Source organism: Sciurus vulgaris (genome assembly GCF_902686455.1).
Source record: "Sciurus vulgaris genome assembly, chromosome: 3".
Lineage (NCBI taxonomy): Eukaryota > Metazoa > Chordata > Mammalia > Rodentia > Sciuridae > Sciurus > Sciurus vulgaris.
In genome coordinates, this window is record NC_136463.1 from 98,638,802 (window position 1) to 98,666,520 (window position 27,719).

At 36.6% G+C, this 27,719-nt stretch overlaps 1 protein-coding gene across 4 annotated transcripts in view; it reads left to right on the top strand.

Moving 5' to 3' along the window:
- The window catches only part of ARHGAP15 (Rho GTPase activating protein 15), a 631,777-nt gene that overhangs the window by 395,318 nt on the left and 208,740 nt on the right, over nucleotides 1-27,719 (top strand). For all 4 annotated transcript variants that reach the window (XM_079135673.1, XM_079135674.1, XM_079135675.1 and 1 more), the window contains one exon: nucleotides 13,900-13,998. In XM_079135673.1, coding sequence (XP_078991799.1) covers nucleotides 13,900-13,998 — 99 coding nt within the window. The remainder of the gene's footprint in view (nucleotides 1-13,899; nucleotides 13,999-27,719) is intronic.

Below are 27,719 nucleotides of genomic sequence, written 5' to 3' on the forward strand. Positions count from 1 at the left end.
ATCCCCTTGGCCTCCGTGTGTTCAAAATTCCTTCTGTCTTTTATCAACTCTTATACAAAGTCATCCAGGGGTGAGCATCACTGCCAGTTCAGAAGGCAGTTCCAGCTGAGGTGCTCCCTTCCTTGTTTATGCTCCCCTCCCCATTCTTCGAACATACCTCAAGCTGGAAAAGGGACATACCTCAAGAGCGTGCAGTGAACCCAGAAAACGCGCAACATACAAAGTTGCATGACACAAGGTGATGCCTGTTTGCTCAGTGTTGTAGACAACTTCAGGACAGGTTCAGGGGCTTTAGAAATGTCATAGAATGGTCATTTTCTACAGGGGAGCTAAAAGTGAGAAACACACGCTGTACTTGACTGGAAGCCTAAAAGAGACAAAAAGTTTTCGGAAATGTGTGCATCATGGCCTACTAATTTGGGCTCATAATCCCTTTACTCCCATTACATTCCTGGAAATGTTTTTCAGTTCCTTCACATAGAATAACTAGCGCATGGCCTTGCTCAGAACAGCCCACAGGGAACGGGCATTCCTGTGCAGAGCTTCCACCACACCTCCACGGAGTTGGCCAACGCTTCCACAGAACCACATGATTCCCCGGCTCTTAATATGGTTTATTATAAAATCCTTCACCTGCCTCAAAGCACTTTTCATCAAAGCCACTTTTAAGCTGAAGCTGAGGACTAAAGAATGCCTTTAACAGAATCCTGAAATAGCTTTTAACCCGAGGCTGAGAGAGAAAGTGCTTTTAACCTAAAGTGCTTTCCTCTTAGGTACTTCAGTGTGTACCTAGCACTCAACATTAGTGGCTTTGAGAACACCCTTAAGACCCAAATGAAAGAGACTCCATTATAGATATTCAAGCCTGTTATATTAATATATTACAAGTAATATTTGAAATCATTAAGCAGTTTTACTCAAACTAAATTTGAGTCTTTTCTTATTGAACTATGCATTCATGCAAATAAATTGAAGTCTTGCCACCTGGGATTCTAACAAATCTATGCTGATATTAGGAAAAGTGCAGTCTTTTTTTCCTAGATTTTACTTAAATCTGGAGTGAGTTAAAAATTTGTACACTTTCCCCACCCAAAATGAATCTTTCAACTCTCAACATCACTGAATGACATTTCCAGTTTCAGGTCCTATTAGCTCTGTTTAAAAGATAAATTATATCATTTAGAATTAGTTCAATTACCTGAATGAATTTTATGTATCAAATTTCCTTCTCAGAATTGTCACTCAAACAAAAATAAAATTACTGACTTCACGGTAATTTTAATCCCTCAGTAAAGTTCCTCTTTAGTTAAGTAAGTGACAACATAATAGATAGAAATTTCAACTTCGGATTACACTAAGTTATGTGACTGAATGAATTCCATGGACAGTTTTCTATTTAAAGGATATAAAGGACATACAAATATTGCAGAAGTTAGAAAATTTTGACATGCTTGAATTTTATAAAAACTCCCCTTTTATTTGCTGATCCCCTCCATAATTCTAATGAGGTGAAGACAGACAAATGAAAAGCAGAAAATATTGACAACTTGCAAAATAAAAGGTCTATGCAAACAAAATTCAGTCATGTTAATCATGCAAAATACACTGAAGCACATTGATCCACATTTCTTTCATACTCATGTCACAATCTTTACTTAGAAACCACTTTCATTTATAAACTGCTTTCGCTTGTTTTTATATCATTCATTCATTCATTTATATATTCATCAGGTGACCAGAAGGCATATAAAATAATAAATACATAAATATAAGTACAAGCTTAAGGAACTACATTTATCTTATTCACCTTGAATTTGGTTTCTCACTTCCTCTTCTTAGGAAAATGATATTCATTTTTATTCTTTCAGATCAAAATTATCAGTGCCATGAGGCTATCCCTGCCATCTTCTCAATTAGTCTTCCCTTCTCTTTATCCCAAAGCTATTATTTCATTATTTAGATCTTCCTACTGGACTGTGAGCTCTATCAGGTAGACCAGAGACCACCTTATTCAACACTGTACTTCCTGGGATGTTGCTGCCTGGAAAGAGATGAGGAAGGAGCTAAAGCTGGATGTGAAGCCTTTCAGTGCTTTTAGTATAAATTTTTTGCAGTTTATTTTTCATGTAGAAACTCATGTCAGTGGTTCCTGCTTTGGAGGGTCCTGCTCTTTTAACTTTATTTCTCTTGTTATTCTCATTCTTGGACTATTGGACACTATTCAAGTTTTCCAGGGTTAAATTATTCCAGTCACATGGCTTCAAATCTCATCTACAAATTGATGCTCTCCAAACTTGAAACCTCAGCCGCATACTCCAGACTTGCATATTCAAATGTCTATTTGACATCTCCTCGGGTGCTTGGTAGACATCTCAAATTTATCCAGAGCAACCCTTGATTCCCCGGCTCCCACGTGTTCTCTATTTCAGGAAATACCACAGCCATGTGCCAGCTGGAGTCACCCTCCACTTTAACTCTGTCTCTTTCACTTCCATCAGCAAATCCTGCCTAAAAATATATTCTAAATTCAACCACTTTTAGTCACTTCCGCTATTATCATCCTTATCTAAGCACCATCATCTCTGTGAAATATTTCACTAGCCCCCTTACTGGCCTCTCTGCTTCTCATCCTGGCCCCCTTAAATTTAGTCTCCAGACAGTAACTAAGAGGATCATTTAAAGATGTAAATCCCATCATTACCTTCCCCTACTCAATAATCTTCAATTCCTTAAAATAAGATCATATGTAAATACATGTAGTGTCCTTCCTGTGACCTATAATGTCCTGCCTGCTCTGCCCTCCAGGCTACATTTTCTATTTCATCTTTAACCACACTCCTTGTATACCCGACTCCAGCCACTCAGACCTCTTGCTCCTCCTCTAAGGTACCCAGCTCACTCTTGCAGCTCTCTGATGCATTTACATGGCTCAGTCCTTCACTTCAGTTGATCTCTTGTCAAATGGCATTTTCTCAGAGACAGCTTTCCTGGCAACACCACTATCTCTCTGCCTCGCTTTATTTTTCCATAGCACTTACTGCCACTTGACTTTATATTACATATTCATATGTTTGTGTGTTTGTTTCCCCCATTTCTATATACAAGCTGTGTGAAGGCAGAGTTTTCCTTTTACTACCCCATCTCCAGTGGGGACTGAAAAATACTCTTGGATGGATAAATTGAATGGATGAAGACAACAATGTATGACAGATTCACTTGGTCAAACCATTCTCTATCCTGTTGGGATCTCTCTGTATGTGTGTCCATGTGTGCATGTGTGTGTGAGAGAGAGAGTGACAGAGAAAAGAAAGAGTTGTGCTATCTGGGGTAAGCACAGAAGCAAACTGTTTAAGAGAAAGTTGCTGCCTAAAGTAGACAAACAGAAAAATTTCATACTGTCTCGTTTGAATTAATGCATTCTTCATTTAAGATGCAAATTTCTTCCTTATGGGAACATGTCACCCATTTCATTAATCAGAACAAAACTGAGTTGAGATTTATTCCTATGATGATTTAGGACCTTTTTAAGAAAAGGGTCCAAAGGGTACTTTTTGGAAGGGCACTGAGGGTGAAACTGTGAAAGGAAGACTGCCAGAAGCCTGAAAAAAGGAAGAAAGAGAAAAATTAGAAAGGACTGAGAAGAATTCTGTACTGTCCGGGTGGCAGTTGGTCTGCATCTGAAACTCAACTTTGGGCTACTTGTCAAAGGATGTTACCCCTGCAGCCAACTGTCTATCTTCGGTTAGAAGCTGCAGAGTTCAGTCTAGCCTTATTTAGAGACCTCCTGATAGTCCAGGCAAATCTGCCCCAGGCCTGTCTCTCTCTAGTAGACACTGTTGTTATCTGCTAGAGACTTTAGAATTCTTAGGTTGAGACATAAAAATACAAATAAACATGAGGGAAGAAAATATACACAGAAGTGCTTATGTTTGATAACTCAGAGTTATTTAGATTCCAAACTACTTAACAGTAAAAATAATTAAACTTTTGCCTATACCTGCCTTCTATGAGGAAAAAAAAATCACACCAGGCAATGAGAGAGGATTACCTCCATTGCATGTTGGACGTTCAGCAGAGAATCAACCCAAGTTTTTTATATCTGTGTACCAAAGCGTAGAAGCTGATATTTTTAATCAATGTTCTGAAGCATCATGAGATAATGTAGTCCCTTCTGAAGCATTTATAATACACTAAGTACAGTAGTGTTTTGCATCAGGCCTATGTTTCTGTGTCTTAATTCTAAGGCATAAGCTATCCAATAAACTATAGTCCTTAAGTCTTGGTTTCTCCAGACACACTCAGCAAAGTTTTGAGACAGTAATATTATAGAAGTTCATACTGTGACTATTTTAAAGAAGAAGAGAAGAAAAGGTGGTGAGGATGGAATCCAGTTTCATCTTTTCTCCACAAAAGACAAAAGATGAGAGGAAAGACAGTGAGTGTTCTTTGGTGTGCAATCTGTAAGTTTTCATCTGGAAACCTACTCTCAAAAGGAAAAACAAATATCGTTTAGAGTTTAAAATCAAAGGATGACTTCATTTTGGTGGCTGAAATTATTCTTGTTGAGAATATTATTTTTGCTTTCCAACATTCAGTGCCTCTCCCTAATGGAAAATTATTAGAAAATGATCTGATCATATGTGTAGCATTTTGGTAGGAGAAAAGTTCCAGGTGAGTGTTACATACCATGAAAGCAATGAGAACAGCATTTTTACTCTTGCTGTCCATTTTGTACAAGAAATGTCAATCATTGGGCTATCCTATACTGGATCTTGCTTAACTGATGATGAGAGTCACTATAGATGATTAGAGTCATTGGTACTGGTAGTAGCAATGAGAGCAGCACCCTAACTCAGTCATCTAGGTTGCAAGTCCCTTGATGTTTGCTCTGCTTCCTGTTGCAGGGATCTCCTGAGCTTTTTGATTTCTAAACATCTCCAAGACTGGTGCTGAATCTCCTAAACTCATTGAGTTCCTTTCTACTTTTGCCTTTCAATATCACTCAAGTAAACTTCACTTTGCTTAATATAGCCATAGCATTACTGTGTTTTTTCTATTGCTTGCAGCCAAAAACCTTAACCAACACACCTCATTGCCAAGGTAATTGTTTGTGTAGCTGAGTGGTCTGGCTTGAAGTTATTGTTTTGTGTTTGTTTCTGCATTCCTTACATACATGTGCTTTTAGGTGCTTTGTTCTTCATTTTAAAATTTACTAGAGTAGCTGCAATGGCCTTCTCTCTTGAAAGCAGAATAACATCATTTTGAAAAGCACATGGAAACTGTCTCCTGAGTAAATGATGATAACACCGTCACATTATTTGAACATTTAACTGCCTCTATTGAGTAGTTCTCCTCATAGTTTTGATTCATTTGGAATCTAACTGACAAAGATCCCATTACTGGGTGTTCTTTCCATAATTTGTCAAAAAATATATAGCAGCGATGAGGGAGAATGAAGCTAATTTGTAATCTGGGAGACTTAACCTGGTTATGCTGATGAACTAACTAAATCGGTCAAAAGTTGGAGAGCTTAAAGATTAAAAACCACCATCCTCTACTTAAACTCTAATTCATTATGTAAACAACATGATTTATAAGTGCAGTCATGTGGAAGGTCTATTTATTTTTCTCACCAAAAGATGCTTTCAAAGAAAAATTGCAGAAAATGGATTTTCTCCAACCAATGTGTTGCCTGCCGCCCCTGGTGTAAGTGCTGAAACGGTAGGATGAAGATATAATGATCACGCTTGCTGAGGCCACAGGCATTTGCAGAGGGTTCCAAAAATATTGGCACCTCTAGCAAGAGGTGTTTTCTAAATAAAAAGAAAAAGTTGTTAAGAGAGGAAGAAGAGATTACCAGTGAGCCCACAGATGGGAATGTAGGTGGGGAGTTAGGAGCTCAGGGTTCGGGGGCTGCTCCCTTTTTTTGGAATACCATAAGGAAGAGGAAAGTAGAAAAAAATCCTTAAGGTTGTGCCAGGACAACAGGCATGTAAGTTTAGGGGCAAAGCTAGTTCATTAATGCTTGCCAAGAAAGCAGAATACCTTCCCTCTCCCTCCCGCTTGCCTACACTATTTTAAGAGAGCAACTTCTGTGGTTCAAACATGTTCCTATAACAGGATGGTCTTCTTTGGTGTATCAAACTCTGAACTGTATCAGATTTACAGATGGGTGGCAATCCTACAGTCACACTCAAATTCGACCATGACATTTTAGCTACATCTCTGATTTACTTTCTTTGGATAGCACTTTTTACTTTGCAAACCATTTCTGTGCATCACCGTCTCCCCTAAGTTATGTAATTTATCATTTTATGTTGAAGGCTGGTGTTGTAGTCAAGATTTCTTCCGTTGCAATGGATAGAAACTTGTACAAACTGCAAAAGTACAAATGGAAGTAATTTGATTACTTAATTGAAAAGTCCAAAGGAAAGGATAGCTTTGGGCATGACTGGGTCTAGGAACACAAAATGCTATGCAGTCTTTCAACACTCAGTTCTGTTCCATTCTGTTGGCTTTATTCTCCTCTGTCTTTCCAGAGGTGGTAACATGGTTTCTAGAAATTTAGACTCATATCCTTCATAGTTTTGTATCTTCTCTGGAAGCAGGGCTCCCCTCTCCCAGCAGCACCAGGAAAAGTCTCAGGATTTTCTTGACAAGATTCACTTGGCCCATGTGTTCACACAATAACTTACCTCCAAGGAAAGTTACCTCATCTCTGTAGCTGTGGTGTGGGATCCTCACAACCCAAAATAAATGGCAGCAAAATGTGAAAGGTATCATTCCTGAAGGAAAACCAGGGTGTCTTACAAGAGAGGATGGGAGAAGAGATTTGAAGTCAGCTAAACCAATCCATGTTGACCATTCCCTTCCTAGCCAGTATCATCTGAAATAGGGGATAGTATTGAACTAGTTTGTCAATCAATCCAGAACCATTCTGTTTTAATTGTAATCTCTCTCTCTCTCTCTCTCTCTCTCTCTCTCTCTCTCTCTCTCTCTCTCTCTCTCTCTCTCTCTCTCTCTCCCTCCCCGGCTCTCTCTCCATCTCTCTTGAAACCATTTGGCCAATGCTATTTCCATATTCTATTCCAAGTTTATTTGGATGCAAGAACAAATTCACTCAAAAGAGTTCAATTGAAGTGGATGGGAGGGGAACCTCACAGTATATGACATGGAAATGTCAAGTGCTGTGGCAAGGATGTAGAGGGTCTGGATTTGGGCATTGGGAAGTCAGAACCTGAGGGATATCTGTTCCATTTTCTCTCTACAAATCAGTTCCTGCATCCACTCACTTGTTGCACCTAACCATCCCCCCAGATGGTTATGTCAGTCCCCAGTGTCTAAATCTAGGCAGTCTTAGTGTTCAAATTCACAGAGAGAACAACCCCTGTCCGAATTTCAAATTTCTTGGAGGGAGCATTGCATTGATCTAATAACTTCAGCCACATGACAGTTTTTTATTTAATCAGGTTCACATGAGGGGTTAAGTTCTTAAACTCCAGAGCCATACCTTCTTAGGCAAATACATCAAGTTTCATGGCAGAATATAAGTCAGAAGAAAAGTTTTGGTTTTGTTGTTTTTTGAGAGCAAACATCTCCCTATCTAATGAAATTCAATATATTTAGGCTGTCTTCTCACCAGGGCACCCTGTAGACTGGGGAGGGATAGTTTTTCTTCCTGGAACTGGATGCACTTGCATGGACTGCCCAGTAAGTGGCAGTAATACACCTTCCCCACCTCTGTTGTTAGAACCACTAAAATGAGCCAGTAGTGCACCTCGTCATCCTACTCAGAAGTGGAGAATTCCCAGCATTGAAATTCTCTCCTTTCCACCCCAGGTCAAAATCCTTCCCCAAGTCCTATGTCCCCTTATATCTCCATTCTCTCTCCTTTTTAACATGAAAAATTTAAAAAGAGAAGTGTATTTGCTTCACTAGTTTCCCCCTTTTTTTCAACAGTTGACCACAATCATCTGCTTTTCAGTTTCATTCTCCAAAAACCATTTTCCTTATGGTCACCCATATTCTGGTAGTTGCCAAAAATCCAAGGAGCAGTGTTTACATTTATCTCCCTTCGTCATTCTGTTCCATCTGATTGCTCATCTTAACTTCTAAATTCCATTTTCCATTCCCCAGACTCTCTGGTTATGGCATGTCAGTTTTCTCCAACCAAATAAGGTACTTGGGAGTCAACCTTGCCTGGCCACTTCTCTCACTTCCTCTGTCCACTTATGAAATCAACTGACTCACCTTTTCGCTCCATTCCAGATTAATTGTCTTAGTTTGGATCCTTATCTTCTTTCCTCTCACTCTCAGAGTCTATTGCTCCGTGATCTTGCACAAATGACCTGATATCTCTGTGCCTCAGTTTTCTCTTCTGCAAAATGACAATGGTGATGCCAACAGAGAACTGAGGATCGATGTGAGAATTACACTTGTTAGAATACAGAGATCATACACAATTTATGTTGCTTCAACTTAAATTTTTAACTTTACAATGGAGTGAAAGCAAGTTGCGTTCAGTAGAACGTATACTTCAGATTTTTATCTTTTCGTAGGCTAGGCAGTAGATTAATTGCTTCCCATGCAGGACAGCACAATGTGCTACACCTCCTAGTTAGCACTGAATCATGAAGGTAAACACCTGGCATTCCATAGTGTATTCTATTGCAAAGCAATGGTGTTCGGTATGTTAGGTATGCTAAATGCATTTTGATGTATATTTTCAAGTTACAATGAGTTTATCAGTATGTAAACCCATCATAAGTTGAGGAGCATTTATATAAAGTACTTTAAGTCATGTTTGACTTAATATAAGTACGCAATAAATTTTCTCTCATCTGATGTAAGAGCACAGATCACATTCTATTATAACCATTGGTGAGAGTTATTTTACCCCACAATCTGTAGGAGACCATATGCCACATGCATTTTCAGGCATTATCTAATTTATACTTGACATGTAATAGTTACTAAATTAATTAATCTTTGCATTCTTTACAGTGCCTGGCATATGGTAGGTGCTCACTACATATTCTCTGAATTGAATTATTTACAATTGACTTGATCTGGAGATAATGCAGAATAAGAAGTGTCATAATACTTCTGAAGTCATAGAATTTTAAAGTGTAGAACATTTCCTTTGGGATTCCTACTTAGCAAATTTAGACTTTTTTCTTTAGTTCATGTGTTCTGTAATGTCAGTTTCCATTTCCTGCCATTCCTCTTTGTTTTCATTGTCATGGTATAGCTTAAGATCTGATGTGACCAAAGGCCTAAAATCCTGTTGCCATGTGTATCAGTATAAAATTGCTGCATAACAAACAAATGCAAATTCTCAGTGGCTTTGAAGAAGGTATATTTATCTGTGTGTCTGTAGGTCAGGTAACCTGTACCGGGCTGACCAGGCAGCTCTGCTTTAAGCTGCAGGTCTTACTGGACTTATCTTTTCACTAAAGATTTGTTTTAGTCTGGTCATATGTATTCATTCTGGAGCCCAAGCTGAAGGGGTAGCTGCTGTTCAAAGATCTTCTTTTGGCAATACCAGAGAAGCAAGCCTGTGAATAGAAATACGTGGTGCTTTCTAATGCCTCAGTCTGGAACTGACACATTCCTATATTGCCCCAAGCAAGTCACACATATAAGCCCAATATCAGTGAAATGGGAGAAATAAGTGCTTCCCACTTCCATGGGTGGTGACACATGGTCATATGACAAAGGAGGTGAATGTACAAATCTAATTCAGAAAGGGCAAGAATAATTGTTAAGAATAATTATACTTATAACATCTCTATATGGTGTCTCTGCTATTCACTACATTTTCCCTTGGCAATTCCATTAGCTTCTTAGTTTATCTCCTGTGTCTAGCGTTCCCCACTCTTAGTGAACCTCCATTTTCTTTACAAAGTATTACAAAATAACCACTGCAAGCAGAACTATGGTTATAATATATACTTTATTCAAAAATAACAACTTCCTAAGGCCATGCAATGTTGGTTAGGATACTTTTGGCTGCAGATGATAGAATACCCAGTTGAAAATACCTTGCATAACATGAAATCTGGAGAAAGTGTTTCAGGTTTGGTTTAGGTCAAGTTTTGTTTTTTGGGTTTTTTTTTGTTTTGTTTTGTTTTGTTTTGTTTTTTTTTAACATGTTAACTCTTGTTTTCAAGCTTGTCATCTCATGATGACACTATTCCTGCCACAGCCCCAAGCATCACATCATTGATAAGTGATGTTAATAGTGAGAAGAAGAGAAAAAGAGAGAGAGAGAGAGAGAAAGAGAAGGGAAGGAAGGAAGGGAGGGATGAAGGGAGGGAAGGAAGGAAGGAAAGTCTCCTTATATACCTATCTCCTATTTTTCAGGAAAAATGTTTCTCCTGGACTGCGGCTGTAGCTCAGTGGTAGGGTGCTTGCTTCAAATATGTGAGGTACTGGGTTCGATCCTCAGTACCAAATAAATAAATAAATAAATAAACAGATTGTGTCCATCTACACTAAAAAAAAAAAAAAAAAATGTTTAAAAAAAGCTTCTCCTTAACTTCCCCAGACACTTTGCATCATTTCATCTATCAGACTGTCTAATCACCCAGGAGGTAGAAGTCAATAGAGATCATGTTCAGGTTTTGTCTTATCAGTGAATTCTATAAACAAGAAAAAAGTTGCGTTAGGAAAGATTTATTTATTTAAAAAATCAATGCTATCTGCACACTCTCAAATAAATCAGTCTTCTTGACAAAACTTAAGGTGTTTCATAATATAATCTCCTTGTAAATCTTAATACATTAACACTTCCCTAAAGAGTGAATATATCCCTCAATATACCACTGCATTCTCTTTCTTTCCATCATTGATAGATTTGTCTCCATCTCTCCAAAACACCCTTTGTTCAGCCTGTACAACCTAAGTGGTCCTTATCCTCAAGGATGCATTTCTTCCCTGGGAAGTCCTCTGTGGACACTCAGGGCTGACCTAGGTCCCACCACTTGCTTTCACATTGCATGTGTTCTTCCCATTTATGTTCCTTCTGCACTTCTGTGTTCTTTCCTGTTGACTTATCTGCTGCCCCACTACATAAGAAACTCTCAGAAGATGGGGAATGAGTCTTGTGGGTTATATTACCAGTGCCTGGTGATTTGTGATTATGTTACAGAGTGGGCATTCAGGATTTTCTTTTGCAAATAACTGAGTGAATGAAAAAGGAAATATTTAATGATAGCTTTATCACTACCCCACCACCTTTTCATAAATAAAATAAAACAAAACGTCAGTATTCAATAGTCACTTCATTAAGGAATCCATTTCTCTTCAATGACCACTATCTTAAACAATAAACCCCCACACACACGCAGCAGATTTATACTAAATGTCATGAAACAAGCTTACACTTATACTACAGGACAGCTTTCTTAGCATTCAACAATATCTTTATGACACCTGCTATATTCTGTTCTGTATATTCTTTGAATACTTCTATTATACCCTATAATATTAGAAACCTTTTGATATATATTTTACAACCTAATAGGACTATCACATTGCTGTGAACAGAACATATTCAATAAATATTTGTGAAATTAATTTGAATTATGGAGTCCATTAATAAGTTTTATACTTCATAGAAAATCTTCTTGACTATAATCAAATTAAAACAATTTGATCTGAAGTTTTGGTTCATTTTTCTTTGATAATATTTTGTTACTCTTTTTAAGGGTAGCTCGCTGTTTGGAACAAATCTCTGTGACTCAATCAAGTATTTGAAGCAAATAGCCATGATTCTTTCCCATTCCTCTATACTGTGTTCATGTTTGGAGGGGAATATCTCCTCTTTCTGTCTATTGGACAAAAAAGTTCATTTCCATCATGGAGTATATGATTAATAGTACATAACCCTTAGTTTCTTCCTTCTGGGCAAAGTTGTTACCAGTTCACTCTGTCACCTATTCCTAGAAAATGAGTGAAAATCATGACTTCCTTGAAGTCTCACTACACTCACCCCCCCCCACACACACACACCTTTATAATAAAGTATCACTTGACATTCTGGTAGGCTTCATTACATGTTCTGTCCCAATTTTACATAATTTTTTTTCAATTTTCTCCACTGATGATTAAGACAATGTCTTCCAGTCATTCAATAAATGTTTATTGAACTTCCAGTATGTGCCAAATATTGTCTACATGTCTATGTAATTAACCAGTAATAATGAACATAGGTATGTTCTGTACTCTCCTGAGTTTTGCATTTTAAGAAAGGGAAAAATCTAAGCAGAAAACATGTCAGTCTGATATGTCAGGTGGAGATGAATATTCTAAGAAAAGTAAGGCATGGAACATGGCACAGAAAATGGTATTGAGTGGTACCATTTTTTTAAAAGGTGGTTAGGAAAGGCTACAATAAGAAGGTACTGCTTGATGAAAGGCCTATGGGCATGGAGTTCCATGCCGAGGAAATAATGAGTGCAAAGTCCCTGAGGCTGAAGTGTGCTTGGCAGGGATGAGAAACAGTATTGTGGACAATGGGGCTGCAGGCAAGTTTAGTGAGAGGGAAAAGGACAGAAATGAAATCAACTAATTAGTGGAGGTCAGATCATACACAGCACAGTGAGTTACAAGAGAGATTTTGATTTCATTCTGATCAAAATGGGAAGCCCTTGGACTCACTACATACATGTTATTTTCAGTATCAGTAATAATTATCAATGCTTTTGAAATGGTTCTTGAAGTGGATGATGATGATGGTTGCAAATATTGTGAATGTACTTAAAGTCAGTGCACTATACACTTAAAAATGGTTCAAATGGTAAGTTATGTTACACATATTTTACAAAATTTTTTAAAAGTTCAGGAGTATATACTGTGTGCAAAAATCATTGCTAAGTGCTGGTGACTATAAGAGGACAGAGATGATTGAAGCACTTAGAATAAGCTTTAAGAGGGTAAATTCTATTTATCATAAACTCAAGTGTACAGCATAAGGTAGCATAAGTCATGTAACAAATGAGACGACTAAGCTGGCTGGGATCTTGCAGTATGTGTTCTCAGAAACATTTGTCCAAAGACACTCTCTCTGAAATAAAAGGATTTTACTCAAATAAGTTTGAGAAACAATGCATCCTCCACCCCCTAATGGAAACTCACCTGGTGCATTGACTTTTCACTAGTTCTAGAAAATAGCTACAATTTAATGAAACCTGTTTAACTTCATGTGATCTGATGTTGCTAAACCACTTGAATCACAGTCCTTTTCCAGCACCCCCCATGAACATCCTGAGGAACTGGTGTTCCAAAGAACCTATGGCACAGGAGATGAAAAGCTAAGATAGGGGGAAAGGAGTTTGTCAAGAAAGGGTGATCTGAGCTGAACCCCAAAGGAAAGGTGATACTTAGATTAGAGAGGAAGAAGGACATTCAATGCACAGAAATGTGAAGCAATTACCTTCAAAGTTCCTCTTCTGCAACTTGCCTCTTCAAATACCATTGATCTGCAGAATTAATGTCCTAAATAAACTGATAAAATCATAATCTTGATGACTACTGATAAACTTCTTCTAAAACATGCAGGACACTAAAGTGGAATTATTTTGTGCCAGTTACTTTAATTCCTTGTTCTTATTTTATAGACAACAAAGTTAAGGCCCAGAGAGACTATAACTTACTCAGCCATCCCACCTAATCAATAGCAGTGTTAGCTTTCTTACTCTGGGGCTAGGGTCCTTTTCCATAAAGAAGGGAGTTATGGTCTTTGTGTGTCTGCCATAGACACTTTGAAATTAAAGCAAAAAATCAATTCCTATGCAAGATGAAGATTTCAGCACGCACTAGATATGGAAACGGAATCAAATTAAAGAACAACGCAAGCTTGGATTTTAATGAAGCTCATCTTTGTTTCCTTTGCAGATCAAATTTTTGGCTCTCATCTGCACACAGTGTGTGAACGTGAAAATTCCACAGTTCCATGGTTTGTAAAGCAATGCATTGAAGCTGTCGAAAAAAGAGGTGGGTAACTGAATATGCAGCAGTTCCTCTCATTGCTGCACCCTCTGAACAACCAATGCTCAAGTTAACGGTGCCACCTGATTTGTCTGGGAAGCCATGCAATTAAAACTTGACTTTCGTTAATCGGTTAAGAGGATCAAGTTTCTTATTAACTCCAGTTTGTTTTTACAATAGGGACATTAGTAATTCTCACTAATGTTCTTTTTTTTTAATATTTTGTCTGTCTGACATACTGTTGATTCAATTGCAAAGTTCTTGTTTCCAAGCCAGTGATAAAACATTCATAAAATATCAGCACTCACAGTGTTAGAACCCTCCTAACATTCATACTGGTAGATTCTGTGCCAGAACAATTTTGGTAAGCCCCCAACATCACCCAAGTGAAGCAAATAGCATTTCTACTAGCAGACAGTGATACCCCATTTTCCACGTGTTTCTATTCAGTACAGAATACAGCTAACTGGTTTTTCTGGAAAATTAACAAATGCACCTTCAGTGTTAAGATGACCTTTGAGTCCTCTTTTTTCAACATTCTGTTTTTCATCTGAAATTATTTCATCTTACAGAAGAGAACAAAACAAAACCCAATTGACTCATCATTTCTATGCTGGTCTATCTGTGGGGTGTTTTTCCTTCAAACTATGACTTCATTCATTCAAGGTCATTTTTCCTGGAAGATACATATAGTAGATGCAGAATCTTAAAAAATGTATTGTATAAAAATGTGAAGCTTCATCACCATCTGTTACAAGTTTATAACATATTCCCAGGATCTAGGGGGATATATATCATATAAAAGATAGAGGTGTTTTCAGAAAAAAGAATTGGTGAACCTATTCTCATTTCTGGCTTCTACTTTCTTAAAACAATAGAACCAAAGGGAAAAAATCTTTACCAAGTAATCTGCTAGGAAAAAGCCATTTTAATTCTCTCAATGTTACCTGGCTTTATTATAGAAGCATAATAAAAATGGTCTGCAATTTCTAACTCCTGGAAATTCACACTTTAATTATACTGTAAGGACAGCCTTGGGATCCTATTATTCCCATATCAGTAGGGAATGAGAGAATAACAAGAGGGGAAGAGTGGTTAGAGAATGTGGATAAAGTCAGTGGGAAAGTGTATCAACACATCAGAGAGAAGAGCTGAAGGTACAGAGAGAGTAGAAAACAGTAACTGCAGAATAAACATAAGGAGAGGTGTCTATGAGAAATGAAGTCAATTGGAATTTAGAAAGAAATGTGTTTTTATTGCACGTTGCAATTTAATTTAATTTCATAAGTACATATTTTAGAAATAAATATTATTTAATAAGTACTTAAAACCAAAATTGATCACTGAGAATATTAGAATGTTATTATTTCCAATAGCTAAAGTATCATCATTCCCAGGAAATCTTCTTTCGCTTATAAATACTCAGTACTGACGGTGTGAGCACTGTTATATTAGACCCCAAATCCAAATAGGACATTGGGGGAAGCTGCATGTAATAAGATGTATGCATGTATGAAAAATAGCTCTCGATTTATGAATTTACCCTAGGCAAAATGAAAACTGCTAGAGCCTGGCAGTGTTCAGATACTATAATATTGTAGAGTAGAAAAAGTCTATAAATAGAAACCATATCTTTTGTATGTGGCATTTTTGTTGGTGATTTTTAATAAAATAAGACAATGTTTCTGCTGACAGGAGCAGTCATATCTGACATTCCATTTTATTGTTCCAATGTTTACTTTTAAAATGAATTTGTAGATCAAGCACTAAACAGGTGCTAATCACACATATGATTATTAAAATAATTCCTGAGTATTTTAATGAAACACGAAGACTTTACAATTCCACAAAGAAACTGAAAAACCAAAGTACTTTGGCAGTGTCAGCTTAAAGAAACTCTATGGAAATGTTCAATAACAACTCAGAAGCAAAAGATAAAACAGCTCACATCAATGCAAGATTTACAACTGTATACTTTTGATTATATTTTTCTATGATCATTCAGTTGAATGAATATTCTTACACTTATACACCAATTATATTTACTCAAAATGTTGCTTTTACTAAATTCTGGCATACAAGACTTTAGGACAGAAATAATTTATGTGAATCTAAGTCCAATGTTTATGCAAGCTTCCGAAGACATTGTGTGCTAGGGTAGGGTTGGTATTAGGAAGTAGCATATAAAAGTGCCAAGTCTCTCTTGACACTACGGGGACTTGACATACCTACAGCCCCCATTTTGGTAGTCAGACCCTCTTCCAAACAACATATTCAACTGTGGAGTCAAGGGAAATACTATGGACCAGTTTTGGAAAAGGCACAATGAATGAATACTGTGTGTTTACTCTCACATTCTAAGGGAAAGAACCTCAATGTTCACTACACTGGCACATTGGCTATTAGAAAAAAGAATTATTTCACACATTGGCTATTAGAAAAAGAATTATCTCCTCCCTCTTTTTTTTTTTTTTTTTTTTTTGTTGTTGTTGTTGTTGTTGAGATTATTTTATCTTCCTTAAAGAGAACATCTAGTCAGATGTGGTCCATGCCTGTAATCCTAGTAACTAGGGAGTTCAAAGCAATAGGATTACAAGTTCCAGGCCAACCTCAGCAACTTAGCAAGACCCTGTCTCAAAGTAAAAAATAAAAATAAAATGACTGAAGGTGTAGATCAATAGTAAAGCAACCCTGGGTTTCAAAGGAAAATCAACTATAAAAGTAGTTGTATTTTTTAAAATACTTCTTACTTGCATGATTTAAAACAAAACATTATGAAAAAAGTAGATCTTGCTGTTCATTCATTCATTCAGGTATTTATTTATCTTATCCCTTGTATTCAACAGCACCAAATTGATTGTGCTTCTGATTTTTTTGTTTTTGAGCCACATTTCTAGCCCTTTTTATTATTGAGATAGGGTCTCCCTAAGTTGCTAAGGGCCTGGCTAAGTTGCTGAGACTGGCTTTGAACTTGTTATCCTCCTGCCTCAGCCCCCCAACCCCTGGAATTACAAGGTGTGCACCATGACACCCAGCCAAAACTGCTCATGTTTCTGTAGTCTCCTGGGTAAGTTCTGTCCAATAACTGGCACAAGATGCATTCTCTATTCTCCAGCAAGGTGGTGTGAGATACATTTCAATTTTTGCATCTCTCATACATACCTGAGAGAATAGCTTCATAAGCTGAATGTAAACCCATTTGGCAAATAACTTATGTAGTATATTTTCTTATCTCATTGATTCCCTCTTTTCCTCTATACTCTGTACCACGAGAGCACTCTCCTCCACACCAACTGTTACTAAAGTTATTTCGGTGTTTTCTGACAGTCTGCTCAGCCTTGAAAACATCTAGGAAATGTGGAGGTCAAAGTGTAAGGGCATGCTAGTATTTACTGCTGTCCCGGTGGGGAGGGGGGGGTGGGTCATCTCCCTGCCTTGCAGTGACAGTCGCAGGTCATGTGTATGAGGTATCAGAATCAGCCAGTGAAAAACTCCACTTGTGTTTCTTCTTCCAAAGGAATTTCCATCAATGCTCAATTTATATAATTGGTAAAAAGGTGTCTCCCACACCTATTTTGAGGTGTGGGGGAACAACCTCATAGAGAAAGACACTGTGACACACCCTGGTATATAGATATAAGCAGTGAGAAGTCCACTTTCACTATTTCACAGAATGTTTTATGAAGTTTATAATGATGTCAAATATATGAAGAAATTGTTACTTAAAAACAGGATCACCTATATCTATTTAGAGAAAAAGGCCTTGGAGACCTGAACCAAAGTATAGTGTAGCTACCCTGGAGTCATAAGCAGTAAGACCTCAAATCATAATTCCTTTTATGAAAAGATTGTAACTAACTGACTGTCCTTCATGAAGGTCCAGGATTTGGAAAGAAGCTTTCACAGCTATGTGGCACAGTGCGAGTGCTCAATGAAAACTGGTTGAATGAAGAAGCCGACAGACACTGTATGTGCTACTTCCAGGATATTGAGGATCATCTGTGTCATTCTTCATCCTACCAGCTCAGAATATAGGGGAGATAAACATTAAACAGACACACGCATGAGTATGAGAGTATCTTAGCACAAACTGTGCCAAGTGCTATGAGAGAAAAGAACAGACACTGTGAGACAGAATAACCACCATGATAATAAAAGAGCAGGGGAAACTGGTGTGCTTAAAAATGATTCAGCAGGCCCTGTATAATAAACACATACTTACCTAGTTTTGACATCCCTATAAGACCAGTAAAAATTTAATTTTGCCTAATTTGCCAGGTTTTTAACTTGACATTCTGTGGCAATGCAATATAAGGAGAAACAGTATGAGATACCAAAAAGGATATGTCTTAAATGGGAAAACTGTCCTTTCTACCCAACAATATAAACATGTGCCTACTGAAGACTTCTTTTCTAGAGTTATGGGGTTGACTGAATGAAAGAATATAATGTTACCCTAAACGTGTTTTTGTACATCTAATACATTTTTATTTGTAAGGGAATAGGATCTTTTTTTAAAAAAACTCTAATGTAATAAGGATTGGCATTCATCATTTGGATTATGATCTAACAACTCCTTCTTCTTTCAAGATTCCCAGTTCTGGTTAATATACCCACAAGCTACTTAGCACATTAAGATGATACCCAGAGATCAGTTGTACGACAATGTGAATATACTTAACACTATGGAACTATGCACATATAAATAGTTGAGATGGTAAATTTTATGTTTTCTACTTTCTACCACTATTTTTTAAAAAAATGATGCCACGTCTTCCAAATTTGATGATTCCAGGTACAAACTACTTTGCAGAGTGCCTCAGCAAATGCTAATCAACAAGAAGTTTGTCTTTTCTGTCTTATTTCTGAAACACAAAAAATGCTATGACAGGAATGATACACAAAGTTACATATTTGACTTGGTGCCTAAAAGCCACCCTGGGATCCATAACCTTGCTTAAAGATTTAAGAAAAGACCTTTCGTCTACTTCTGAGAAGGTCCTTAGCCTCAAAAACTTTATCTCTTGACTTGACTTCATAGCAGCTGTTCTATTTTTTTGCTGTCGTTTGTTTGACAGGATCCAGTTATAGGTTCCGATGTCTGTTTAAAGAAACAAGGAGGCTGTTGGCTTTAAAATTCCCTCATTGCTTGTGTGATCAGCATTTTCCCAGGCTTTTCTACATAGTTTGCCAAGCAAAGGGACTGACCTTTTGTAGCAAACACTTTTTCATTTCAAAATGCTCACTTTGATTTTTGTCCCATTTTATACTCATTCCAAACTGTTTACAACCCACTAAAAATGACTGTGAATTATATGTTTGTGTAATGGATTCCTTTTGTGGTCTGAGTGGAATGTTTACTTTGAACAATTAGTTATCTTTGGGTAGATTATAGCAACTTGGAAAAAGAATGGCTAAAATTATTATTATACCTTAACTGTTTCTTTTTTGGTAATTCCTCTGCTATTAACGTGAAGCTTGAGAGCATATCACAGTAACAAGCCCATGACATTATAAATGAAATCTATTTAACTATTGTGAATATTTATTTAGACATGTCCATTAATATTGCAAGAAAAAGTGGTTAGATCTCGTCTCAGGAATATCCCAAATGGATTCATAAAGCTCCATAACACGGACTGTACATAAATACATGGATATTTGCTGCATACATGTTGCCTTTGCATATTAAGTTAGGCATGTATGCATATGTTTATTATATAAATAATAGGAAGTTTATAGTATATCTCTTATGTTGAGACACATGAAGTTTGTAGTTTTTCATATTGTTTCCCTGGTATTCGATTCAGTGAGCCAGCTTGCCTATAGAAGACTTTCTTACAAAACTAAAACTTTACATTGCCATTTCACGTTGCCTTAGAATCCAGGCCCTAAAGTGCAGATCATATTGCCTTCACTAGACAAGCTCTGCTCCCAGTTCTGCTAATTTTGTACTGTTCATTCTTTCCCACTTGGGGATAATCTATTATAGTTGGATCCAGGCACGCACTAAAGGCTGATACTTCCATGAAGAATGTGCAATTTGTACTGTTTAGTTTCTGATGAGATTCTTGAAAACTTTTATGATTCTATCTTGTTCCAGAGAGACTTCTGCTTGCTAGTTTTATAAGCAGTGAGTAAAAAAAAGTAACAAAAACAAAACAAACTGATAAAAATTACATGCTTAAAAAAAAAAAAATCAAGAGTACAAGATAAGCACTTTTTCTTTTTCCCCAGAGAATGTTTGTGAACTGGACAAAAATGTTTCTGAGGGCAGTGACCTATGTTGTTGTTGTTGTTTTTTTTTTTTTTTTTTTTTTTAATTGCTTGCTTTTAATGCCTTAAGCAAGGCATCCACATGCATTTACAATGGAGATGATCCTCAAAGAGTCTCTGTAGAGTTTGCTGCGAATTAACATAGATTTTCTTTCTGAGTTAAAATTAAGACCAATTTAGCGCTTTGGTGTTTTGCGTTTTGTTTTGTTTTGTTTTGTTTTAATGCAGCCACAGAGACAGCCACCTTCCTGACAACAGTGGTGTTGTGCTGGGTCCAAGTTGGAATTGGCTCTTTGGGGTAGTCATGCTGGGGCCTCTGTGTCTGTAAGAAAGCCACATTCAGGGCCAGAGGGGAAGACAAAATCAAAAAAGAGTAAACAGGAAACAGCCAGCAAGAGTATAAAAGAGAAACCAGGAAAAGACAACCAAAAGAAATCAGAGATGACAAGGTGGAGAGAGGGGGAGAAAAGCAGAGTTTTGCAATTAAGAAAACAAATGTGGATAAAAGGGCATGCTTGTGAGGTCTGTAATGAAGAGAAGACAGACTATTGGAACAATTGCTATCTTTGCCATAGTTACCTGATACTTGCTTCTCTGTTCCAGAGAAATTTACTTTTACTCAAGGAAAGGCATGCAAGTTAAATCTTGCAATGAACAGATACATTGAATGTTCACAAATTCTGCTTACAGACTGTTATTAATTAATTCACTGTACTTATTAATGACAGTTAATTGAGTTTATCTACATCTAGCCATACATGACAATCTTATTATCAAAGAGAGCAGCTAAACATAACAGAAGTTAACCTAGGAGTAAATTTGCAGTTCAACAACCAGAAAGGCTATCTGACAAATACAGCAGTGTGGCTCTGGTCAAATCAGTCAGCGGATATTCCCACACTCTAGAATCCAGAATGCATAAGAATAAATAGTGTCTCTTTCAGATAAAGCCTGAGTCTAATTTCTAACCTTCACCCCACCACTCCCACTCTGATCCTAAAGTTGAGGTTCTTAACATATTTTTCCCTTGGAGTCAGTTGGAAGGAAACTGAGCCAAGAGACCCTAGGCAATTAGCCTCTTTTTGTGGGCAGAGACTTTTAAACAATGCAAAATCACAACATATCAAGATGCAATACTCTAATATCCTATGGTGGTGTCATTTACTGATAGAAGCTCTGGATCTGAGTGTTTTTCCATTATAAAGCCCTATACTCGGAAGTTAATAGTTCAACCATAAAAATAATCTTGGCTCAAAGTCGGCGAGATATTTTAGCCTGGAAGCAAATGTTTACAAAAATTTAAAAAAAAAAAAAATGTGTTTGGAAAGCTTTCAGGTTTTCAAAAAGGGTGCAAAACGAAAATGAACAATAAGGCAGAGATTTTCAGAAATGTATTGCCCTAGGATTTGAAAATAGATTAGTAGTTTTTCAGTAGAAATTGGCTATTCTTATTGCATATGAACCAATAGATTAAAAAGAAATAAGTTATCAAAACTTCTATGACAGGGTGCAGTATATAGCTCAGTGGTAGAGCACTTTCCATGCATGGAGGCCCTAAGTAAAATTCCGGATCCTACAAAAACAAACAAACAAAAAATTCCATAGCAGTGTTCTGTGAATTAATGTTTTGTTTATCGGTGGAACAGGAATTTATGCATTATATTTGTGTAGGCATTGTCCTAAAGCTTTAAAAATTATAACTAAATTCTTAACATTAATATAGGAAGCTATAAATGAACTGTAATATTACACTTTTTTGATTTCCTATTGAATAATGTTGCTTTTTAAAATTTTTTGAGAAAAATGGCCTTTTTCAAGGAATTTTCACACTTTCAAAGAAATCGTGTCCAAATTAAGCATCGATCATTAATGTACATATAGACTAAAAGAAGTACAGATTCCAGAGGAAGTGATTGCTTTGGTCTGCATAATTAAATATGGCGTATTTTCCTTTACAGAATATTTTATAATAATTTATCTCCCTCCTCTAAAGATACATGTTTTAGAGATTCCTCCAGATTCTTTGGGAGGTTATCTCATATAGTGTAACAGGCTATGGAGTTAGAAATGTTTTTTTCCTCAGGTTAAAAATAATCTTTTCTTTCCTAGTTTTCTCCTTTTGCCTAATTTTATATTTTTCAAGCCACTTCCTATTTTCAGTTCAGAAAAAAATGAAAACAATCAAACAGAAAAAAATCAAGGGCAGAACACTTTGAGAAGAAAAACTAACTATGCAAAACCAAAATAGATCTGATATGATAATGCTGAAAGTGTTCTTGAGGTTACAGAAGACCATAGACACAATATATATAAATATACTCTTTTTAAGAATTAAAAAAATGCCTGAGGTTATGGTTAAAGCCATAATTTTAGAAGAAAGATATTTAAAATACTTCATTTAATACACTATGCACTCATTTACATGCAGGCCAGCTCCTCACACAGTGCCAATTTGGGTCCTCAATAAATGACAAATAAATGGATAAAGTGTATTGGACATTACTTGAATCCCCATTAGAAAATGGCATCCCATCACTACACCTGCTGGAAGTTGAAACTATGAAAAATTCCATGACCAAGAGTTGTTAAATGAAGAAAACTTCATAACAAGCAAAGGATAATATGGTTTATGAATCTGTTTTTTAAACATTTAAGCAAGTCCACTTGTGGTAAGAGTGTATTATATTGTTCAATAAGGTACCATTCTTTTCATCAATAAGCAGCTATGCTGAACAATTGAAGTTAGGTTTCCTTAAAGATTTTATTTTCATCAATTTTTGGATATTCCATTTAGGTTAACCATCCAGCAGCTACTAAAATATCCATTCTCTACTCATTTTCATCAGAGGAAGTCATATCCCATTAGGCATTGTTTCAACACCAATAGCCTGCTGTTTTTAATCAAGTAATTGAATGGTAACTATGACTTAAAATTGACATGCCTGAAAATGGTCAGGCGTAGGCTAGGTTCCCATAACCACACAGAAAGTTGAGCCTCACGTTTTTTTCCTTTATTCAGAGTTGGAATAAAATGTTAGTTATTTTTATTAGTTAACTTCTCTGTAATTATCTCACCTTGATTCAGTGTGTTTTCCATATTTTCCTCAAGAAATTTTTATTTCGATGACAATTTTTTGAATTGAAAGAATCTATCTGAGAATTTGAAATAATAAAAATATGATCAATACAGACTTATCAATTTGGAGATAATGAAGACAGGATATCAATACCCTAAATTCTGACATGGACATTGATTTCACTTCTTCCAGATTTACTGCACAGAAGAGAAAAGTTAACTCTGCTGATGCTATCCAAAACTCTCTAAATTAGACCATTATCTTTGTTTTAAAAATGATGTTCTTGTTATGTTCTGTGTTTTTGATAGTTGGGGCTAATTCACATCTTTGGTCTCCCAATAGAGCAGAGGAACACCTCCCAGACAGTATTGTGATCACTGAAGTAAGCTCTGGCCCTTTTGTCTGGAGGGTAGGCATTTGTCCATTTGTTTAAAATTGCAAAGCCTAATATTGGAGTCCCTGTATTTGGCATAGAATTTGACCACATAAGAAACACGTATTTTTTTTTTTCTGGATTCAATTTTTAACTCTGATACTTCAGGTACTCGATATCTCAGGGTGACCTCAGTCATACCTAAAGTTTCATTGACTCCCTCCATCACTGATGAACTGCAACATTCCCATATGTGAATAACTCTTCAGGCTGTTTTTTGCCATTCAAACCTACAGTCTAGGAACAACTCTTCTGGAATTTTCCTCTGTCATCTCAAACTCTACTTTTTCAGTCTGAAGTTATCACTTTCTATCATGTTCTTCTTCTGTTTCTTACCTCAGTCAATTCCCTCACATCCCCTTTTTCCTAGTGTTCTAAAAAGAAACACGTTGGACATTTTCGGTTTCTCTATTGTCACAGCATTGTTCAGCAAGTTCATGATCTCTTCTTTCTATCTTCTGAATGTGGTTCTTCCCTTCACCTTTCTTGGCCTTGATTTGGCCCCTCTAATTGCTTTTGAGACAGATCTCCTAATGAGGACATTGCCTATGTTCTTATTTCAGCTCTGGACACTCTCCTTAGTGCAATTAAAATAATCTAATCCTTCTTAAGTACAAATAGGATTGTGTTATTCCTCTTTTGAACCCTCCGATGACTCTTCTTCATCAGGATAAACAAAGTTCCTCACTGATTATCCCCAGTGTGGAAGGATCAGAATATGACCTCTGTCTACTGTCCAGCTTCATATCCTCATAAATTTTTTCTGTGCTCCAGGAATACCAAGCACATGAAGTTTTCCAAAGGCCTTTATTCTTTCCATGTGCTGTTTTCTCTCCCTAAAAACCCTCTCCTCAATATTCCACTTGCCAAATTCACATTCATCCTCTTGTGAATAGCCCAGGAGTACCTTCTCCAAGCAAAATTCTCTAATTCATTCCTCAACACTGCCTCCATGGTCTCTTGAACATCATAAGGGTTTCTTTTCACAGTGTTCCAGTGACAGGTTTTCTTTCCCTAATACAGCCCTATTGCCCAGCTCTGCAATGGCTTGTATCATCATATTTCCATTCTGGAATGTGGTCCTTGAGTGGAGGGATTGCATTTGCTTCATCTATCTTCACTCTGCTGAGCACACCATACCTGGCACATGGTAGGGGCTCAGTGCATGACTGGTGATCAAGTGGATGAAAAGATGTTTATTATCCAAGATTTCTGTTCATCATCCCTCTATGTTTGTCATCCTTAGAGAATCAAATCCTGTGGACTAAAGATGTATTAACCTACTAGAAGACATAATGATTAAATATCTCTTTAAAAATAATATGAAGCTATATTATTGAGAAAGTAGGAAATCACCTTAAAAAGTAAGTGAGAGGTGTTGTTGTTATCGTTTTAGCAGTGTGGAAATAAATAATATATTTATATGATATACCACAGTCTACCCAATAGAATAGGTCAGAAGTATAGCAACGACTCTGATATCCAATACAGATTTCAGACAAAACATACTTTTTCATCTTTAATAGGGAGAAAACAGTCTCTCAACAAATAGTGTTAAATTGTTGCATATACCTAAGGGATTCAACTAACTAAAGCCAAATTTGATGCTTTTAAGATATACCAGTGTCTAAAGAATAGCACTATCATCTTTCTGGTTCAAAAAAAAAATATGCTTTTATGTATATAACCCTCTAGGCATAGTGCCTACTTCTCTGTAAGTTTATGTATAATTTTTCCCATTATCACCCCTTAGGTCTCTTTCGCCATTGCCACTTTCCAGGCATCTACCATCCACTGAATAGCCATGTTTCTGATTATCTTTTCCCAAATGTATTAGCTTGCATTATTTAAGGCTGAATCTCATTTTATTATTTCCTGCTCGTATTTCTAAACTCCTTAAGTCCATTCGTATGATTCTTTTGTCCTCACAGATGTCCACAGTTCCTCCCAATTTAGTATCATCAGCAAATTTAATTAATGCTGTGTTTACCTCTCTTTCTAATGAAAGCAGTCTCTTGCTTCATTTCATCATACAAAGTAAAAATGCATTGGCAGTAAAACAGTCCAAAGAAATGTTCCTTCACTGTAGGAGAGGAAGTTAAGGATATAGCAAAGAACCATGTGGTGAGGAGTGGACAGTGCAGTGGGGTGGTGAGCTAGTTTGCTATTGCCCTAAAGCAAACCTGACTCACAGAGACTGCATTTGGCACCTTGCCTGGGTTGATGTTGGTGTGCATGTGCACGCATATGTATGTGTGTGTTCTCTGTTCTAGAGGTGTTTTGATTATTCTGAGGATTTCTTACTAAGATATATTCAAGGATATGTGAAAAACATATTTAAAACTGTAAATACAAATGCAATTATTTATATGATAAAATGTAAGTTAGTAATATTTAATAACATTTAATCCACAGTATCACTACAAACCTAGATATTGATGCATACATTTGGTTATATACTGACTCTCATTTTGGTGTGATTTTTCTAGCATTCTCTTGTGATCTAAATTTTCATCTCAGTCCTTAAATCTAAATTAACCCTTGGAGTTCAGTTAAATTTCTTATAAATATTTATAAAATAAAGTCAGGTTTTTAAATTTTACTTCAGTTGTGTGCAAGAGGCAAATTTCATAAAAGACTTTTTTTTTTCAATACTGGGGTTTGAACCCAGGTCCTCAACCATGGTAGGCAAACACTCTACTACTGAGTTACATCCCCATACCTTTTGTAAATTTTATTTTGAGATAGGGTCTCTCTAAATTTCCTGGACTGGGTCTCAAACTTGTGATCCTCCTGTCTTATCCTCCCAAATGGCTAGGATTACCTGTATGTCCCATCACTCCCAGGTAGTAAGAATATTTTAATTTCTAGAATTAGTAGACTAGAGAATTAAACTAGTAGACAAAGAATTTTTACTTATTAACTTTAAGGTAATAAGTTCAGGTTCAAAGAATTATGCAAGTTAGTCTTTGAAAATGTGGACATACACACAGAATAATTTATGTAAAGAAAACAAAAGATGACATTTATTAAGCTCCCACTATGTGCTAGACATAATTCCAGTGCGTTCCAACATGTGTGCTAACTGAATGCACATTAATTACTACCTAATACTCCTAACTCTAGCAAAATCTTGTAGATGTCTTTTATGTTTCATATGAAGAGTCAGTCTTTGGAATGTGGATGGATTAATGTAAATCCATTGACTCCACTAGAAAAACTGCTTTCAATTTATGCTTTGACTGGGGCAGACAGATGGTAGACCAACATCTCTATTGCCTCTACAGAAGCCAGTGCATGTTCACAGTGTTGAAATGAAGGCGGATGTATACTTCATATACAACGCAGGGTCAGCACAGATATCATTGAAGAGGAATAGTGTTAACAACATAGTGACTGGGAATATTGTTAAGTAGTCACAGACTCACATTGTTTTTCTAGTGAGAAAAATCTGATGCATAATGCATTCTTATGAGATAATTTTCTCAGATGCCAAGACTTCACAGGCATAACTTCCATAAGCTTTAATGGGGGTTTCCTGCCAGCACCTGTTACTGTATAAAGTTCTTACTTTTCACACATAATCCAAGACTGACTTGGAAAGCTGACTTGGAAAAACTAATATAGTGAAATCTTCTTATAATGTTTCCTCACGTATAATGTTCATCTTTTAATCTTGGTCTGATATATGTATGTCCATGTTTTCCATTCAAATTCTTTTCCCACCAAAAAGGGTTTCTTTGCCCAAGCTTTTTATGGATGGGCACAGATAAAACCATTTGTCTTCCTAAGTAAACTAATGGGAACGATACTTAAGCAGGAAAGTTATAAGGATACAAATTACATTAATGCTGGAAATCTGCTGTTCTTGTCTGATTGTTGCTCTGTAGGTAGTCTGTAGATTTCTGAGGAGCCAACCAAAACAATCAGAGTACCAAGTT